This window comes from Botrytis fragariae (genome assembly GCF_013461495.1).
Source record: "Botrytis fragariae strain BVB16 chromosome Unknown tig00000255, whole genome shotgun sequence".
Lineage (NCBI taxonomy): Eukaryota > Fungi > Ascomycota > Leotiomycetes > Helotiales > Sclerotiniaceae > Botrytis > Botrytis fragariae.
This window is the reverse complement of record NW_023501004.1, coordinates 241,821-261,057: the sequence shown is the minus strand read 5'-3', so window position 1 is coordinate 261,057 and position 19,237 is coordinate 241,821. Positions and strand designations below refer to the sequence as shown.

Below are 19,237 nucleotides of genomic sequence, written 5' to 3'. Positions count from 1 at the left end.
GAGAGCCCCGCAAAGATAGGCATAGTAGTGGGTGTCTTGGCCCTAGCTTCTAAACCACGAGCGGGTCAAGATTGCATGCTGTTTCAATTGGTTAAAAGATGATTGTCGAGGATAGGACTTAGGGCTGTTGGTTTAAGCTTAATAATATCTTGGTGAAGATCAAGATTCTTGCCCGCAGAAGGATATAACGCTAGTTTTTGAATACATGTCCGGGAGGCTGGATTCACATTGCGGCCTCGGAAATTTCTGAATTTCCTTTTGTCCGTTGGGTTGGTTTATATAGAGTACAAGAGTTCTGAGGAGATCCTTAATGACCTTTCTTCTCTAGAAGGAAGATTCAAGGGTTTACTAGTGATCAAAGAACATACTCCTGACATTCGCTTGTCATCAGATGGAAATTGGACAGCAGTCCGGTCTAAACGGATGAGATCTAAGCCCCGGGATAGAAAATCACGAGAAACCACGATCTCAAGTTATCTTTTCAATGAAAGCCAACCGTTGCTTCTAAATCGGCACTGGTATACCCGATTTCCAACTGAAAATATTGTAGATCCCCAGATATAGATTAGTGCAGGCCCCCTACATAAGTCAGAATGATGGATGAAAGCTTAAGGTTTAGTGGGGTTCGCTTCAGTGGAATGCTAGCTTTGCATGCGCAAACTACGAGGGAGCCAAAAAATGAGGAGCTTGTTTTTATCGACTGGGAGAAGTATGTGAATACACAGGAGGCACTGGTTCCGGTCATTTTTTTCTGGACGTGTGGTCACTGAGTGATTGCACATGAGACATCATTATGTTGAACAATGCTTTGGATTAATAGAGTGCCGTTTTTGTATGGAATAATCTATGAGCAATCAAATCTTTCAATTCGAGCCTCCTAAGCTTTAATGTCCATTTTCTATAAAGTTCTTTATGCATCAAGGAATCTTCGCATAATAAGTCTAGCTCGATGAATCAAGCTTCCAAATCCGAATGGACGGTAAAGTCTACGAAACGACAATACCATATGTCTCATAAGGAAAATCTTCCAAGTTGGGAAGAAGCTGCCCCCAGTCATCATCAATTTCACCCAATTGCTCTTCATTCCCAGCCATCATACCCATTCTCCCAGCCAACACTTTTTTCTCTTGTCCCTTATACTCTGCAAGTAACCCCTCATGAGGAACCCAAACAACCTTCATCCCAGCTCTCCTCCCCGCTTCTACTCCTGGAACCGAATCTTCGAATACAAGACACTCCTCTGGTTGAATTGGCTTCTCATTCTCCCCCAAACTCTCATTAATCAATCTCAATGCCAACAAATAGATATCAGGCGCCGGCTTTCCTCTTCCCTTCTCTACTCTCGGATCGTCTCCCAAGACCCTTCTCCCTTCTCCAAAAACCTCAAGTAACCTCCTAGTCTCTTCTTTACTAGTCTTTAATCCAAAGTTGTACTTCTCACTACTCGTTGCCAACGCTATATGTACTTTATTCCCCTCAATATCACGTGCCGTACTCAGGTCCTTGAGCAATTTCTCAACACCAGGGAGAGGTTTACAGGAGGGGAAATGGAGCTTTTGCTGTTCGCGTTGCTCTGATGCGTATTGTTCTTTGGAAATGGGTAGTTGGGCCCAATCTATGAAGACGGAGCTGGTGGACCCGCCGGGAACGCCCATGAGCTTAGCTTTGATAGACCAAGGGAGGGGAGGACGATTATATTTGGCGAGAACATGGTTGGCGCATAGGGTGTACATGTCCTCGGTATTTATCAGGAGACCGTCCATGTCGAAGAGACATGCTCGGATGGGAGGGAATCTGGGGTCCTTAGTATATTTCTTCGATTTGGTAGAGCATAGTTTCTAATGAACTCGGTGATGCGTCTTCTTGACTGTGGTGTATGCTGGACTAGAAAATTCTTAGCTTACTGAGTTTTGCCGCTCATGGTTGGTATAGACTCTAGAGCAATAGTGGTATTGTAGAACGTGACACAGTAATCCTCTTATCGTTGTTTGCAGGTGCCAATCCGAAATCGGGTGAAAATTTTGCAAACCACCTTTGAGTCTTGCTCTCTTTTCAGGTTGGATTCTTTTTGAGGCGATTAAAAACTTCAGGATAGTAAATTTCAGCAGTCCAGTAACATAAAAAAGATAGCCACTTGAAGACAACAGATTCACTCACATCGACATACAAAAGTACCTAGATACTAAAACCCAAGTATAAGCTCCAGGAGTTATTGTTCGGAGTAGCTTCGGCTAAATAGCCTCAATCTCTCACCATCGAGATTTTGTTTGTTTTGATCTGTCTATTCTTTCGACATCACAATCTAACCTGTAATGTTTTGTTTTACGTCAGTTCTACCCATTAGAAGAAGTTAATTCATGGTATTAAAGAGCTTTATGTCTGTGGAAATCTAGGATTTCCGTTAGAGAATATTGATATCTTTGAGTGGATTGGGAGTATCAATTGCAGCTTTCTGTCCGCACCAAGCAAAAGACCCACCTAGAGATCAGGATTCCAGGTGTAAGTGCATCATTATTCACTTTGTGAAAACGGGAATTTCTGTATCAATTTTTTCACTCCTTTTTCATTTCTAATATCTAACGTTTTTCTAAGTTATAACTACTTCACTTCCCCTTCAATCCAAGCACCACATTTCCATACATCGAATGCGCTTGTTTTGAACGCAGAGGTAGAATTTCGATGTCCAAAAGAGCTTCCGACCACTACGCCCGCCACAGTACTGATTGCCTCTTCCACGATCAGAGCCTCCTCGATGTAGGTTGCCACCACGCCCTGCATTTCGATCCTGGCTTGGTACCAAAACGCTAAATCTAGTATCGGAAGGTAAGCCTGGATGTGCTTCACCGACAACATCTGATTTATTGGACGTTGAGTACATGGATGGCTATTAGCACCAAGGCTTCCATCGACAATCTCTCGACTTCTCGGACTTTGCATATGTAAGCGGTCATATAAAGAAGCTCTCCAATGTCAGATGGCAGCGGAGAGCTTTTGTTGCTTTTGCCTTCTGCCACCCCGATGATAAAATTGCAAGGAAGGAATTGTTGACCCAAGAAGGGCTTTGCTTGACCAGGCACTGGCATACTTGATTTTAGACCTGACTTTGTACAATTCAAATGGAACTTCGGTTCGTGATCTTCAACCTCTACAATGGCGAGTTCTTGAGATAAGGTAGTGCAGCAAATACTTGCCAGTACTGCCAATTGTTGAGACCAGTCGCATACTTGTATTCAGCTTTGCACTCTTGTACACAGATCGGAGACTGGCAGCAAAATGTGTCGAATCACTTCTCGGCAGCTCACAATGGAAGTGTTTGAATATGACCCACGTTTCATTTGCAACTCGACAGCAATCCTGGGAAAAAGTTCAAAGATCGGCATATGCCGTCGCATGGCTTTCCCTGATCTTGTTAGATGCGCTATGTGCTACCTACCACCTGTACTTCATGCTTGCAGTGTCTGAGCAGTTCCCGCTTTCAATTGTTAGCATTGGTGGACCGTTTGCACGGACTCGCCAACAAAGCTCTCCGGTGTGCAAGATGGTTTGAAATCCGTTTGAGACATCGACATCATCACGAATAAAGCCATTCCGACGAATTCGAACCGATCGGATATCCTTAATTGTTGTGCCGATTAAAAGAGTTTGTTAATGAAATAACTTGGTCGCGTCGAACTCTTCTTCCTCCTATATCCATCAAGTGCAGATAGACTGGGAACAGAGAAATGTTGGCAAGCCCATTCTTCCATTGAGCAGACCAATTGGCGAGCCCGATGCTCGACTTTTGAAAGTGTGATTCAAAAGGCAGAGTCACAAGACCCAACAAAGTATTGGTAGCGATCGAAAGCAAAAGAAAAGCTTTGGGGAGAACTTGCTCCGTATATATCTCTTTTCTTTGAATTGCGGGAGGAGACATGTAAGCGGTCATATAAAAAGGTCTTGAGACTTAGTGTGGTGTGGTTCTCATGGGAGAACGACCTGGTGTAGGTCCAAATGGGGTTGGTGGATGTATGTTAGCACCCAAGAGTCTCTGTTTGAGCTCACTATGGGCTAGCGTAATCGTCGCCCAGTAAGATCATCTTCGACTTGTCCTTGGCTGGAGCTTTCACCCAAGCCAGGGCAGGCAATCCAAGGCAAGTCTTCCTCCATGACCTGTGTGCAGGTAAGATGTGTAAGCGGTCATATAAAGAAGTCTTCGAGCATAGAACATCTGTGGGGTGACATGGTTCAGTCCTGGTACAACAAAGCTGCAGCAGAACCAGCCATAGACATATTACTGTACATTGAATTCCATGGCGACTGGTAGTATTCGTTATGAACCGTTGGATTTTTGAGAGTGTCTTCGGGGCTAATAGATGATGGGGCACATCAATCTTGTCAAGACATGTGGCCCGCAAGCACACACAGGTGATAGTATGCCAAATTGAGACACTGAGAGGATACCAGAAAAAAACCAGCTTATCTCTTGGGAGCATGATTTCCACACAACCCTCTGAACATCCACAATTACTAGGATCTGCGATGCAGGTAGAAGGAATTCCCCACATCAATCCATTTCCGTCCACCGAACAAGTTGGTTCATGGGTGACAGTACTGTACTTAGAGCACTTAAGTCATAAGGAGACCATTTGTCTCTTTATAGAGTGATCTTTAACAGTAATATTTTCCACTGCTGCTCATGAGGCCTTTGAAAGATATGCCATTGATTTTTGGCCATTCTTTACCTCGGTCTTCTCTTTTACCTAGATAATTATGAGTGGCCGAATTATTGAAGGATTGTAGAGAGACTTACATTGATAACTTGAGGCTTCTGTATTTTATTTTGAGAAGCTGGATTGCCGATTTTTTGCAAGACGTTTCGCACGAGCTTTAACAGCTGGTGTAATAGGAGGACTACTGTAATTGGATGGTGAGTTGTTGAATGACGGAGGTGTTTCTAATCGAAGTTGCGATTGAGATCGGCCGTTGAAATTCGAAAGATCGAGAGGATTAGTGATAGAATTATCATCATGTATAGTGATTGACGGAGTCATGACTCTCTTGTTCACTTTTATCACTCATTGCCTCCGCGCAGCTACCGATGAAGAATCCACCGTCTTTTCGAGAGTTTTGTCAGCGCCGATTGGCTTAGCTGTTAGTCGCTCGCATGCTGGTCAGATGTGCATTAACACTTCCGTCGTACTGCTCTGATGTCTTAAGAGCCATGATATGCGTCAAGTAAAAATCAATAGCGGTTTTCATCACAAACTGAAATCGAGTTTGGTAGTTACTGCTAGTGCAGTCGTGGCTGTCCTTGTCGTACTTAGAGACGGCAAGTGAAAGTAGGATAGTATAGCACCGCTGATGGTGTTTTTGAAGATGATCGGTGATAGAAACCTGGGGCTTTGTGTTATCCGAGGCCAGAACAGCGACCAGTGGTAACAGTCACTTTCGTCTTCGACCCATTCCATGTTTAATGGAACTTTTGAACCTAGGATTTGATAGTTTCCGCAGAATTCAATGTAGGCCAAGTTGCCCATGATAAATGAAGCGGCCTAGATGCTTCGAAATGCAGATTGCAGAGGTGTACCAGGGAATCCACCAGGAGCTAATCTGATTTGACGACTGTAGCTTTACCAAGAGCCGTTGAAGACTGCTGAGGTGGGCGCTTTATCATTGCCTCACTGAAAGATCTTCAGAACAGAATGTAGTTGAAGTATTGAGACAAACTTACATTATTGAAGAGAAAAGTCGTCAATCCAGCTCATTGAATCGCTCGTGAGGCTTCCAAACCCAACCGGTAATTGTGCAATGAAGGTGGCACATCGAGCTTACATCTCCAAGGGATGAACAATGTTTGGATGCAGAAGGTCGGGTCGTTGATTTCGGCCATCACTGTACCTGTCTCCAAGCGGTTGTTCGTTGTGGTGGCGAACAATTTTGGCGATTGTGGAGGCTTTCGAAATAGCCACTGTTCACCAAACTGTTGAGAGATTTAACAGTAGGTGGGATCCAGGATTGTGTTGGTAGTGCCGACCAAGCAAAATATATATTTTACTGACATTTCGGTCGTGTTGCGATTCTGTTGCTGTTAAGGAGCTTGACGATATCTTTGTTGCATGCTGTAAGAGCTTTGAATGACAAGATGTTGTTAACGAGCTGAGTCCAAGTGAGTGAGGCCAGGTTCCTGGTATTGAGGAGTAGAGAACTCATTATCACAACCTCTTGGGGGTAATTCGTCACTTCTTAAGGTCCGAAGAGCTAAGTGGGCTTTGAAACTGGGGGATTGAGAATATCGAAAGCCCGGAATATTCCACGACAGGGTCTTCATGACGGTAAGGTAGAATTGGTCAGATCGACCTTGTTTAGTGCAAATTCTTCCTCATAAGACACGAAAAAAGCTTTAGTTCATCTAGACAGCAGGTTGTGGAGCCTGAACTTGAGCCACCACCCGTAATCTTCTGTTGATGCTGGTTGTGTGACAGCAGAGCTATCCACGTCGGATTCAGCTTCCTGTTTAGTTTGCTTCGCAGTCTTTGGGGGTGCCTGGCACCATACACAATGATACATGGTATATGGACGACGGTCTTCGTCATTGCTTAAGAAAGGAACAGTAATGACAAGCATTACTCTAACCTGACTGAAAGCCCATCACATGTATCTTTTCAAATGCGGAATGGTTGCGAGACGCCTTCTCTCGTCTGGTACGCTGGAGTTCTCTCAAGACGTTGATCTACTGCGAGATTGTCAGCATCAGTATAAGATCTCAAAAGCATGGAATGTTGAGTACCTCTCTGGTTTTTCTCGGAAGTTTCCATGTTTTGAAGTAGGTTATCAAAGACGTCTGTTCGATCTCTCTCGCGGTGGTCTGGAGAACGAGAAAGAATTGTATTTTGAGGAGAGAATGGTTAGTTGCCATTCAGATGTTATATATAAATGGAATGTTGCAAGTTCCAACAGTACCAGCTTCACGAAAGGTAACGCCGAGAAGACGCGCCGAAGCGGCTGCGAGAAACATATTGCATTGGTACAGAAACTAAAAATATTGCTAATATATAAGAATTCTATCACTACCCACACCGATCTCAAACCCTTTCGTGCCTTTCCCTTCGTATTGTGTTATCGCAGATCAACATTGTCTAGCCCAGAGCTTTACTCGGTATCCATGCTAAGAAGTACGCGAGATCAGTCCCCATCATGATTGATTGCTTCTGATCGTGATGATGTTCATTGCTGCCACTGCACTTTGAGCACAAGAGGTTGCGAACCCAGAGTTGCCATGTGATGTTTTGGTTCACCTGGTTTGCATAAGTCCTGATTCCGTTTCTCCAGTGATTCTACTCGTCGCTTTAGTAATCTCTGCCCACTGGGAGATTGGCTTCAAATATTGTCATCGGCAGCATCATGCGCTTGGCATATGCTTCAAGCTTAGTCGAAAGGTCGTCGTTGTCTGTGTCAAGGATAAAAGACGTGAGTCCAGTCTCTTCATCCTGCCTAGCAGGCAGCATCAAATATTGTCATCGGCACCAGGATTCTCTTGGTCGGAGCTGAAAGCTCGGCTTTATATAGACAGATCAGTAAGTGTTCTGCAGATTCAAGATTTATTACACATACCTTTGCTCTGACGTTATCGAAAGATGGAGGGCTAATAGTCGAGAGGCAAGGCTAAAGAGTTCTCTTTGATAGAATATGAACACAGGCATCTCCTCAAGAAGCTTCCCTTCCTGTCTCCAAGTTTTGTTTCCTTGCTCCACTGCTCCTTTTCCCAGGACATCCATCTCTTGCGCCCCCTCTTTGAACGCAGCAACATAGCACAGCACCTGAAAGCTGATGTAAACAGGGCTGTGAGGTCTGCTACATCTTAGGCTCGAAAGCGAAAGAGGCTGGGAAGCAAGGGAACTGCAGGCTGGTATCCCGTTGTATGCCGCTCCATGTGGCCCGCATTGAGCCTCCCGTGATGCAACTGCGAAGAATGAATTGGACATTGTTGAACAGAAGGTCAGGAGGAGCAATAAACTCATGATCGTGCTTGATCAACGCCGAGCAATTCCTGACACTCTCTGGACGGCCAAGAGAAGGTGAGCCAGCCTTGTCGTGAACGATCCACTCGTCTGAAACGTTGAGATAACCGTTCAGGACGTTTGAAACCCATTCGTGGTCAGAAGCAGTGCATGTTGCGAATAGACTTGTTGTTGTTGGGATGGTGAAGCGATTGAAGCTCCAGGCTCTGGGTGATACCCAGAGTCTGGAAGCCGGCTTCGAAAGCCGTATAGCTTGGCCCACCTGCTGGAAAGATCTCTCTTGAACCTTGGGTGAGTAAGCACGTGTACAACAAGGATCTGATGCTAGTAGGCAATAGAAGAAGAGGCGAGGCCGGGGTACATACATTGTAGAGCACGCAACGCAACAAACATGGTGACGTTTTCGAATAACTGCATTGCTTCTGTTGGGTGTTTGTTCTCAAGCCGAGATTCTCTGCTTACCATTTAAGACAGCTTGCTGTGTTGAAACACTTGCGTAGTAGCTTGGTACTTGGTCGTAGGTCTCACCGCTTGGATATAAGTGCTGATGGCGTTCACCGGTGTATGTGGTACTTATTAAAGCAAAGTTAGCATGGTTCCCTGCAATAAACGGAAGAGAGAGAAATGTCAGAACATGTAATGAAGAACTTTGGGATAGAAATCACTGAAGCCCTAGTATCATGGTCAGATACAGAAGCAATGGACTTTGAACTGATCTAAGATATTGATTACTGCTGGGGTGTATGTGGCTCACCAGTACTTTGAGGATGAAATTTGTGTTTCTCCTATGTGTCTCCTGAACGAGATCGAAGAATTGTGTTGATGACCGTTAAGGTGACGTTGACTGCCGCCATGGTGTAAGAAACCAGAAACAGATTCTGGCACTTACATTTGAAACCCACGAGGAAACTCTTGAATCTATATCAATCACCCTCGGTCTCTACTGAATGCATCGAACACTTTCTAGAGACCGAGGGTGATTTCCTTTCAGTGAAGTTATTTTCAGCTTGTGAAGCCGCATTACCATGGCCCAGCTGTTGGAAAGATTCTCTCTATCTCAATCTGGAGTCAGAATCAAACTCGCTAAATTGATAAGAGAAGGGTTTGATTTGAATGGAAGATGGAATAGTATTGATGGGAAGATCTTGGAAGGGGAAGAAGAAATAGTCTTACCAAAGATTGTAACTTGACAATAATGTCTATAAAGAGGAAGTATGAGTTTTTTGTTGAAAGAGAAGAGGATTAGAAGCTCAAAGAAGTGTTAAGAAGTTGGATTATAACCATTCTAGGAAAACTCTGTCTGAGCTAAGGATACCCTCGAGGGTATAGAAGATGTATCCAGTGAGAGTCTTCGAATTCCCGACTAAGCAGGAATATTAGTTCCAAAATAATCCCACAAACTTCTAATTCTAATTAATTTTTTATTGAAGTTTGAAATCCCTTTCCTTTCAAAGAATTGCCTTCTTGGCTTTCTCCTCAACTTCCATCTAGAGAAGTTAGACCTGACTAGCGCTTTTCTAGCCCTGACTAGCGATTTTCTTCCCCCTCAAATACCTCCTCCCGCCAACCCCAACTTAAAACTGCTTTCTACAGATTTGTTGTTCACAGCGGTTTATCAATAATTACCAAATGATATCTTACTACGAACAATATTCCTTTATTGCAATCTTATCCTCTCATGTAAAGCTCCGAGAAGTCTACCAAAATACATTGCGAGCTCGCCATAACCCGATTTTTATCAACACACTGGGAATGCCAGTGGTTATGGTATGAAACCAACTCCAACCCTTTGCTTTCAATCACTGATTAAATAGTCGTTTTCTGAATCAGAACCGCGACGTCTCTCTATGTCAACTCGGTGATGATGCAATTGCAGGCCGATTGTTGTACGTAAGTAAGATCAAACCTTCACTCCCTACATCAGTGAATCGAGTACAAACTTCTTTCTTTTGGAAACCATGACTAACAATAATGTTGAAAACCAGATGCACACTGGGCAGCGAAATTTAATTTACGTCTGGAGCACCATATTCAAAGGCAATCCATACGAAGAAGTAATTTGGTGAATCACCACGTCGTCGTAACGAACGTGCTGGAACTACAAGGTTTGTTCGTCCATTTCCATGTTCGGCATATCGCTAACCATGAATAGTAAAATGTCAAACTACTACATCATCCGCTGTGAAACGTGGCACATATTTGTCAGAAAATAGAATCAGTTTCTTCGCACCAACACCATCAAGGTGGAAATGATAGTGCGCGGACCACTTTCAACATGGTTTCAGAAAGTATTATTCTCAAGAATTTGGTACCAAATTTGAGTGCACCTCGCCGACTGCTCTCGCAAGACGTGTGGTGGTTGTGCCTCTACCCTTGGGTTCCTAACGCCTTCATCTCAAAAGTTTACACGGTGGTCAAATTCACCTCGCGACAGCTCTCGCAGAGCTGGTGGCCGCTTTTTTTTTTCAATTCGTCCAGGTTCCTAACGCCTTCATCAAGCTTCCAACATAGCGTGGATAACGCGTACAAGCATTTCGTCGACGGCGATGAGGGGTGATATAGCGAAGCAATGAAGCAAAATCGTGAGCCTCGTCGACCTGCTCTCGCAGGACTGGCGGCGACTGTGCCTCCGTCCACCGAGTTTCCCAACGCCTTCATGTGATCTTCTAGGGATCGCAGACACCTCGTCGACTGCTCTCGCAGGACTGGTGCTGCCCTGTCTGCCATTCGATTCTAGTTCGTCTGTGTCGTTTGCTCCCTCAGAAATGTCGTTGTGTTCTGTCTGCCATTCGATCCTAGTCCATTTGCGCCAACAACAGCAACATGCTGTTCCTCGGATTCTAAATGCAGTCAACTCACTTTCTTCATGATTGCAGCTGCGAAAAACTGCTACCTCAATTGCCTTTCAATTTTTCATGAAACTCAAATCATGATCTTCACCAATCGTGACAAGTTCAGAGATACGACACGGACTTGTCGTCAAACACTCTGCGGTCGCCAAGTCTATTGCCGATTCTCCGGGCTGCTCAAAAACCACACAAAGCAACGTTCCTTAGGGACATAAGCACCCTTGGGGAGAGGTGTTGAAAGTGCCCAGGCGGATATTGTCCGGCCGCTTTCCAGTTTTCAGTGTCGGGACTCTGCTGGGTGACAAACAAGATGCTATGGTGGACATCGTCCGATATTATGCTCTTCGTTTGATGATCATTTAGCGCCGTACTGTACCTATTCTTTGGTAGGAACCTCACGAACTCGCGTTCTTCCATGAGAGCTGATATGCTCCTAATTATCCTCTTCAATGTCTTTAGAACATGCTGTATCAAACAGCAACTTTTGTGTTGCGGTGCGGTTCCAGCGGGTACCCTGAGGAGAACCGCCGACAGAATCAATGTTGGCGGCTCCCCAGGGCCTGTGGGTCTGCACCAGGCTATATTGCTGGGTCTCTATGAATCGTTCTGAATCGATGGATTACTCCGTCTCGCATTTCATTCCCTCTCAATCTACAGCCCACAATAAGAGGGAAAGAACCTCGTCTCTTTCATCAGTCCAGAGAGAGTGGCAGGAGGGGAGATTACAGCTGGGGAAGATGCCTCTGGTGAAACAAGAGGGGAGAGATGAAGTACTGAGGAGAATGGCAAATACGACCTGCAGGGAACGATAAGCTCCAAGCGCTAGGCCCTATATGCTCCGAATGGACGAGCGATCTGATGAAAATGAGGAGTGCGGTGTTTCTTTGGACCGCGATGACTACGGCAATGAAGACTGACCTCCACCTGACCTTGACGAGGCCTGGGATGAAAAGTGCTCTGCTGTTCACACCACAGGCCTCTTCTGATCCTTGACCGCACTCTACCTCTTTCTCATCACAGCAGATTCGCCGATCTAAGCTACTTCACTTGCGATCAATTGCCTGTGTTGACCCCGGCTTGACCATCATTACTTCCTCGCAGCTTAATTCAAAATCTTAAATAACCAATCCAATTCAATCTCCAAGTCATCTTTCCCGACCTTCTCGGCAATAAATTCACCGCGCACACGATAACTACTTTTCCCAATCCAGCTTTTCAAAAAGAAGCACCTACCACGGCAAATATTCCGGGAAATATGTTTGTAGTCGGTTCGTCTTTCTACTGATCTTAAGTAGAGCTTCGACTCCTGTCATTTGAGATGGCCACCGGGGAAAGTTAGTAGAGCTCCCCACGCCAGGAGAACCTGTTGAAGCTCCAGTCGTTTCAGAGGCAGAGATTTTCATTCTATTCTATTCCAGAGGAGAAAAGGGTCAAGGAAGAGAAAGAGATAGAGATGCAAATGTCATCTTACACACAGTAGATTCGTCTGTTTGATATCTTCGATATTAAACAGACGAATGCAAGACCAATTGATGTGAAAAGGATAATTCGCTTTGAGGGCGGGCTTGGGAATCGTTGGGTCTGACTTCTGCTATCTATGTACTTTCTGGCTTTCATTTGTATACTAGACGCTGATGGATTGCGTATTCCTATGTATGAGCATGATGTATTTAGATTTAACGATGAATATTGAGCAAATCTCAAGAACTAGTTGTAAAATAGGAAGATGTTTACAGTAAATAAATCAGCCAGTCAACCAAGAAAACAGCCTCCAACCCCCCCAGATCTTCCACTCGACAATACGTAATCTATCTCAACATATCTCCCGACTCCTGTGCACTTCTCTCATCCATAAAAATTCGTGCACATTACTCCTGAGCCCCCAGAATTCATCCTCCAACCCTCGAACCCTCCAACCTCCAACAAAATCACTACTCAATCTCAATCTACTCAATCCCTAAATCCCCTTCCTAAACCCCCCTCCCCGAAACCTTACAAACCACCACCCCAACCCAAAACCATCCTTATCCCGCGCTCATCCATCTATTCCCTTCCCATTCTCCATCCCCCATTCTCTTCTCCACATACCATCTCATCCCCATCTAAACCCATGCCATCTCCCACACTCCTCTTTCCATATCACTTTTATTCATTTTTCTTCACCCCCAGGCTCACTCACCCCCAGAGGAAGTTATCCTCTCGGATAATATACAAACGACTAGTACCTCCAGAACGAACCCATCTCTCACATCCTCGCCTCAAATGTCACAGTATTTCTGGGACTAATCATTAGAAGTGAGCTGGATTTCTGGGTGTACTGTGTTTTTATGGTATATAGGTACTCGGTACTTCTTGGGACCTCGCAACAGAATACAGTCGTATGAGCAATCTCATATCATATCATATCATATCATACCAAGAACTACAATTCCATGTATCCCCACTACTAAGACTCACCAGCTAGACGTTTCATCTCGAGTAGGTTCGTGGGAGAATAAGTATCTTGTATATATCAGTCATTATGATTCCACACAAATGCAGAAACGTTAAGTTAAGCAGGAATTGGCATGAGCGAAAGGAGATACTTACTTACTCACTTACTTCCTTACTAGCCAGTTTTGTTTTTAAATACAACAAACCAGATATTTTAAGACCATATCAATACACGGCTAATGAATGAATGAATAAATGAATATATGGCTAGACCTACTACCTCGCTTCTTTTTCCTTCATCTATGACTGCGAATTATGAATGCATACCATGCAGCCAGTAGATTTAACATATTTATTGAAGAACTCCTCTTATTCACCAAGTTTTATAGAACTTGAACTACCTACCGGTCGCTACATTCCCAACTAAATGCATTTCACCGGGTATATCATATTCTGATACCAAATTTTGATTTCCGTCATTGGTACATATCACTACGTTGGATGTTATTTTAATCAGATGTTTATGGTGATAGCTAGCTATCTAGGTACATGGCATCTGGATAGATACTTGATTGGAGTCAACTGCCGAAAGATATTCACCAAGTAATATGGTCTATCCCGCTTCCGCAAAAGTAGACAATTCAGTATCCCTTTTCCGCAGAAAAAGAAGAAGACTTATTAACAATGTGATAATTCACCCTATTCAGAAGAAATACTTGAATAAAACGAAAAGATAGTGAAAACTGAATACGAATGAAAGGTAGAGCCACTAATCTCGATTTTCAAAATCAAAAATTCATCACCCATCTCCATTTCTATTTCCATCTCCATCTCCATCTCCATCTTAACGTGTATGCACCAAATAAATATCGCCAAACTCAAATGATCTTTCATACCCAAGGAAATTGACCACACTCACTGGTTAAACAAGATCCTCACACCGCCAGGACTATCGAACCACTCGGAATACTGCCCACTCGAGCAATGCACCTCTCCGTCTGCGTACTGCAAGAAAGTAGATGGATAGGTAGGTAGATAGGTAGGTATTGGCTACAACCATACCAGATGGTGGACTCAACATCTTCAGGCCAATAACGGTACATGATTATGGAGATGAAGGGCTAGCGTGGTCACTTCTGCAGGTACTGTACTACTCGTATGTATGTATGTAAGGCATCGAGTCTCGTCTCGTCTGCACCGCTGTTCGACGCTTCATATTTTCAACGTTCCAGTACCTAGGTAGGTATCTCCTTCGCGTTTGCCGCGTTCGGTGTTGTGTGATGTTGATTTGTGCATGTGATTGGACTGGTTTGTAAATTTAGGTTACCTACTGGCTGACTGACCCGTTGTGTCAAGGTCCGAATTTGGGTTTCCAAAGTCCATTCATCTTCGTGTCTCGAGTCTTACGAGCGTCCCAGAGTTCTCATACATTGTCGGTCTATATCTATATATAGAAATCGAGAGGATAATATGTGGAAGTATTCGTAATTAGTGATTACCCGACTTGCCGAAGAAACGAGACACTGCGTAATGGGTGGGGGACAGGGTTTGTTCTATGGTTGAATTGTATCTATAATTGTGTTGGATTTCGGAAACCTTCATACTCAAGAACAGACAGACAGACAGACAGACACGTGGATCCTAACTTCTAAAGGAAAGGAAAGGAAAAGAAAAAGAAAAAGAAAAGAAAGACCGATTGAGAGTCCGAAGAAAGTGTGGTTCTTCAAATCTAGACTCATCGTTACCTTTTCCGGTGAAAATAATTTTCTCATTCAAGGTAAGGTACCCCTCGTTCCGAGAGTCGTTCGTGTTCTTCCGGATAACATGCTCACAACATGCTAACCGTTATGAATCGAGTCTTCTAGTGAAGTGCGTAATAGGAGCGGTCAAGAAAGATAGAGGAATATCTTATCGATAAGCCTAGAATGGTACAAACTCCCCCTCCGGACTATGTCGCGCTTTAACATGTGGTGTTGTGGAAACCCATGGATAGTACGTCGTCACTCTTTTCCTGACGTGGATAGCATGGCATGGATGGAGATGATTTGACATACAGACGTTTGCTGGACTAAGTACTTCACGACACATATTCGTTTCTCTGTATTATAAGTTGTGATTTATGCGGGGGTCTAACAACGACAGCACAAGATGAAGGGAAGAATGAACACATAATATAGCGGTAGGTAACGTGAAGGTTGAAAGACTGAAAGATTGTGTCAAATGCTACTAGTGATAATGTAATCTTACCTTGTCGTGTTTTTGGTTAGCAACGATGTTGCCATAGAGAGGTAGTTCCATATCGAAGTGATTTTAAATGACCTCCTCTCTCCCCTTCAAGGTTGATCATCAAAACATGTGAAGATATCCACAACTTATTATTTAGTATATGTTTTCTTCCCGTTCAGCCACAACGGGGGGGGGTGCTGAGGTATGGTTGCACCACCTCAAGACGAAGTGCATCCAGTTCCTTCCTTGGGGTTTATGATTGGGTATTAACATCACCTCATCAAGTTTTTGTTGGTGATGGAGACCCAATACCAACACATTCCTCTGCTCTGCACCCAGTCGCTCCCCAATACAAACACACTCATTTTCTTGGAGACTTGTGGAAACGAGAGAAAAAAAGGTGATGGATGGATGGATGAATGATATCTTACATATCTACCTAGGGAAGATTATGAATTAAGCGGCTCAAGAAATCTTGATAAGGTTAGAGAGGTAACATATATGAATGATTCAATGAATGATAGGTCCGAATATATTGACATAGCCATTAGCTACCTAGCTAGGTATAGATTCGATGATAGAAATAGGCAAAAGGCACAAGTGTCTCTTCTATCGAGTGATTCGAGTCAGACCGAATATGGTTGGAATGCCTGGGTTATGTGATGTCTCTAACTTGATATCCATCTATCGGAATAGAAGGGGATAAATATCAAATCCCAACAGATCTCGATGGAGATGCATACGAAATGGACAAAGGAGGTTGTGACACTGGGTAACACATCATGTCAAATGAAAGCGTGGGGAAAGGTTTGTTGTGATTTCAGTTCAACGGTCTACTTACTTATCACTTCGTATGACACTTTTATTCGTAAATATAAATAGAGTAAGGTTACCGACGCAGGTAAATACTGGGAAGTAGATGTAGGCTGGATGAAAAGGAAAGGGGGGTGCGCTGTCAAAGTCAAAGTCAAAGTCAAAGTCAAAGTCAAAGTTAATAATATATCAATGACTAGTCAGGTAGCCAACGGACTTTAATTTGATAGCTCGAATGGACCTTAATCCACTTTGAACCTTGAGCTAACATGGGAAAATTACCCCTCCATCATTAAAAAAAATCATTTGTGAGGGAGTTCGATATAGATGTTAATTGTTAGCAGTGGATGAGCAATGAATGAATGAATGGATAAATACATACGATTGATTGACCTGTTCAAAGTAATCCCATCACTACCTAGCTATTGTCATCTTAAAATCAAACATCTACTTTTATGTATAACCTGAATGTTATGTTTTAAATATGATAAACTAATACTCATACCCACTGCGAAGACAAGTAAAGATACAGCATGTAGTATATCGTTACAGTATTTACTCTTCACATTTGAATAGAATATATATATATATACTACATATATACATGCATGACGCTCCGCTTGGCCACTGCCGTGGAGGCTTCTTCGCTTCGCTCTGTTGGTGAGAGGAAAGGAGAGGAGAGGACAGAAAAGAAAGAAGAAGCGTTCAAGTATGATGGTAGTAACAATAGGTAGTATGTATGTATTGCACGCAAGCTAATTAGACCAAGAAGCTTGTAACTTTCGAGTCCTATGTTTTCCTATGACCAACCTTCCTCTATTCAATCTATTGTACTTGATCATCGAAGTATACAAGTCTAGACAAAGTAAGACGAGAATAGCTGGTAACTTATTCTTACCTAGTATTGTCTAAGTATCTAGTATCGGTTCATCTTCTCACTCAACTATGCCTCATTTATATTGAACTTCCTCTCCTCTAGTCCAATATCGGTATGAATATCAATATCAAAACGTCCACCGCTTCATCAATGCAGCAAGCAGACTAGATAACTTTGCAGTCAGCATGCATACACACACACACACATACACATATACACATACATATACCTACATACATAATATACGGTATGTAACAAACCTAGCTCGCCTAGCATGTATACAAACATGATTCAGAATCACCACCCAACAACCAAGTCATCTTTTACCGCATTGCATTGGATTTGGAAGATGGATGTACGTCTATCACCTATCATTCATCGATCACTCACCCATCACTCACCCATCGCTCACCCATCACTCACCCATCACTCACCCATCCATCAGCCATCCATCAGCCATCCATCACCTATCACTTCACCATCTTTTGCATGAAAAGTTTCCTAGTCCCTGCACAAGATGCCCTAGTCCTTCCCGTACCTAGTCGTATTATGTGATTAGTGCACACACACAACCTTACCCCTCCAAAAATCAATCTAACCAGTAGTTTCCCGAGGGTCGCCGCATTTCGCATTTTTCGCATATTCCTATTAAAGATTTTTTTGATTTTTTTTTCCTTTCGAGTTAATCAAATTTCTTGCTTGGTACCTAGGTCCGTATTATTATATTATACCCAACCAAAATACATCACGTACCATCCTCTTTTTTCCTTTTCCCTTTTTTTGCTTTCTCTCTTCTCTCTTCACCATGTCGACTTCCCCACAATCCCCAGAGTCAAATCAACCACTTCCAACCTCCCATCCTACTGAAGAAGTCCAAGATGCCTCCCAGAGACGAGAGTCCGAGTCCACCACCCGTTCCACCGAACTCTCCAGCGTCACCTTAAAATTACGCAAGGCCCTGCGAAACTTCCCCGACTTTCCCATCCCGGGCATCGATTTCGTCGACATCTTGCCGCTCTTCGCCAACCACGATCTTCACGAATCTTTAATTCGCGCTCTCGAATTGCAAGTCTTGTTGGTGAATGGAGGAAAGAAACCAGATGTGGTTGTGGGTTTGGATGCTCGAGGATTCTTGTTTGGTCCCTCGCTGGCTTTGAGATTAGGTGCGGGATTTGCTCCCGTCAGAAAGAGAGGAAAGTTGCCGGGTCCAACGGAAGAGGCAAGCTTCGAGAAGGAGTATGGTCAGGATTATTTCCAAATTCAGAAGGATGCCATCAAACCAGGACAATCGGTTTTGGTTGTAGATGATATCATTGCTACTGGTAAGATTTATCCGATCGATCAATCACCCATGGGAATTTACGCAGACTTGTGGAATGGCTGGTCTTGACGAATGTGAATACGAACACATATACTAATATTTCATTCTAGGAGGAAGTGCCCAAGCTGCCGGAAAACTTGTCCAACAACTCGGTGGACATTGCATGGGATATTTGTTTATTTTGGAATTGGATTTCTTGAAAGGACGTGACAAACTTTCCGCTCCCGTCGCAACATTATTACGCGATTAAATAGTCATCAGGGAGTGGGAATCAAAAGTCACAAAACATGTTGTTGGGCGTTGGTGGAGGGTACCAGGTATATTCATCACATAGACCGCATTGCATTATACATGATGAGGGGGATTGATTGCACGAGGAGGTTAACCAGAAGGGGGGAATTGGTTTCATGACGAAAGGGAGGGCTTTTGCATAAGAGTGCCAGGTATCTTTATCTTGGGTTTGATACTCATTCAGCGGAGAGTATTCAGCGACAATAAGAATAGGGATATTGACTTTGGATCCAAAAGTATCTTGACGTCGATTTGGATAATAGTTTGGATTTTGGGACGGACGGATGGATGGATGGATGAATGGGAACAGAACAGAAATATGGCAAAATCCAATACAAAACTCATCTATCTTACCTTACCATACAATATCATATATATCATTCACGAGTATCTACCATTCTATATATTCACATGTATACATGTATACATT

General features: G+C 43.5%; 10 protein-coding genes across 10 annotated transcripts; 3 read left to right on the top strand and 7 right to left on the bottom strand.

The window, feature by feature from the left end:
- Nucleotides 1-986: 986 nt before the first annotated feature.
- Nucleotides 987-1,921, bottom strand: Bfra_011863 (putative haloacid dehalogenase-like hydrolase protein; the record flags this gene model as incomplete). The annotated part of the gene is made up of 2 exons (XM_037342189.1): nt 987-1,794; nt 1,905-1,921. The coding sequence occupies 2 exons, from the start codon at nt 1,919-1,921 to the stop codon at nt 987-989; spliced, it is 825 nt and encodes a 274-aa protein (XP_037187847.1).
- A 2,119-nt stretch (nt 1,922-4,040) lies between these two features.
- Nucleotides 4,041-4,544, bottom strand: Bfra_011862 (uncharacterized protein; the record flags this gene model as incomplete). Its single annotated transcript, XM_037342188.1, has 2 exons — nt 4,041-4,337; nt 4,452-4,544. 2 exons carry the CDS (start codon nt 4,542-4,544, stop codon nt 4,041-4,043), a joined length of 390 nt encoding a protein of 129 aa, XP_037187846.1.
- Nucleotides 4,545-4,647: 103 nt separating this feature from the next.
- On the bottom strand, nt 4,648-5,030 carry Bfra_011861 (uncharacterized protein; the record flags this gene model as incomplete). The annotated part of the gene is made up of 3 exons (XM_037342187.1): nt 4,648-4,739; nt 4,790-4,807; nt 4,862-5,030. 3 exons carry the CDS (start codon nt 5,028-5,030, stop codon nt 4,648-4,650), a joined length of 279 nt encoding a protein of 92 aa, XP_037187845.1.
- A 710-nt stretch (nt 5,031-5,740) lies between these two features.
- On the bottom strand, nt 5,741-6,728 carry Bfra_011860 (uncharacterized protein; the record flags this gene model as incomplete). Its single annotated transcript, XM_037342186.1, has 3 exons — nt 6,613-6,728; nt 6,039-6,064; nt 5,741-5,959 (listed from the first exon to the last, which is right to left on the bottom strand). Exons 1-3 carry the CDS (start codon nt 6,626-6,628, stop codon nt 5,741-5,743), a joined length of 261 nt encoding a protein of 86 aa, XP_037187844.1. The 5' UTR covers nt 6,629-6,728.
- Nucleotides 6,729-7,483: 755 nt separating this feature from the next.
- Bfra_011859 (uncharacterized protein) lies at nt 7,484-8,390 on the bottom strand (the record flags this gene model as incomplete). The annotated part of the gene is made up of 4 exons (XM_037342185.1): nt 7,484-7,535; nt 7,591-7,939; nt 8,034-8,321; nt 8,363-8,390. 4 exons carry the CDS (start codon nt 8,388-8,390, stop codon nt 7,484-7,486), a joined length of 717 nt encoding a protein of 238 aa, XP_037187843.1.
- A 46-nt stretch (nt 8,391-8,436) lies between these two features.
- On the bottom strand, nt 8,437-8,851 carry Bfra_011858 (uncharacterized protein; the record flags this gene model as incomplete). Its single annotated transcript, XM_037342184.1, has 3 exons — nt 8,437-8,644; nt 8,690-8,793; nt 8,825-8,851. The coding sequence occupies 3 exons, from the start codon at nt 8,849-8,851 to the stop codon at nt 8,437-8,439; spliced, it is 339 nt and encodes a 112-aa protein (XP_037187842.1).
- A 775-nt stretch (nt 8,852-9,626) lies between these two features.
- Nucleotides 9,627-10,250, top strand: Bfra_011857 (uncharacterized protein; the record flags this gene model as incomplete). Its single annotated transcript, XM_037342183.1, has 4 exons — nt 9,627-9,764; nt 9,828-9,891; nt 9,983-10,102; nt 10,150-10,250. The coding sequence occupies 4 exons, from the start codon at nt 9,627-9,629 to the stop codon at nt 10,248-10,250; spliced, it is 423 nt and encodes a 140-aa protein (XP_037187841.1).
- A 241-nt stretch (nt 10,251-10,491) lies between these two features.
- On the bottom strand, nt 10,492-10,865 carry Bfra_011856 (uncharacterized protein; the record flags this gene model as incomplete). The annotated part of the gene is made up of 2 exons (XM_037342182.1): nt 10,492-10,779; nt 10,857-10,865. The coding sequence occupies 2 exons, from the start codon at nt 10,863-10,865 to the stop codon at nt 10,492-10,494; spliced, it is 297 nt and encodes a 98-aa protein (XP_037187840.1).
- A 595-nt stretch (nt 10,866-11,460) lies between these two features.
- On the top strand, nt 11,461-11,839 carry Bfra_011855 (uncharacterized protein; the record flags this gene model as incomplete). The annotated part of the gene is made up of 2 exons (XM_037342181.1): nt 11,461-11,616; nt 11,660-11,839. 2 exons carry the CDS (start codon nt 11,461-11,463, stop codon nt 11,837-11,839), a joined length of 336 nt encoding a protein of 111 aa, XP_037187839.1.
- A 6,161-nt stretch (nt 11,840-18,000) lies between these two features.
- Nucleotides 18,001-19,140, top strand: Bfra_011854 (putative adenine phosphoribosyltransferase protein; the record flags this gene model as incomplete). The annotated part of the gene is made up of 2 exons (XM_037342180.1): nt 18,001-18,517; nt 18,627-19,140. 2 exons carry the CDS (start codon nt 18,001-18,003, stop codon nt 18,764-18,766), a joined length of 657 nt encoding a protein of 218 aa, XP_037187838.1. The 3' UTR covers nt 18,767-19,140.
- Nucleotides 19,141-19,237: the final 97 nt, after the last annotated feature.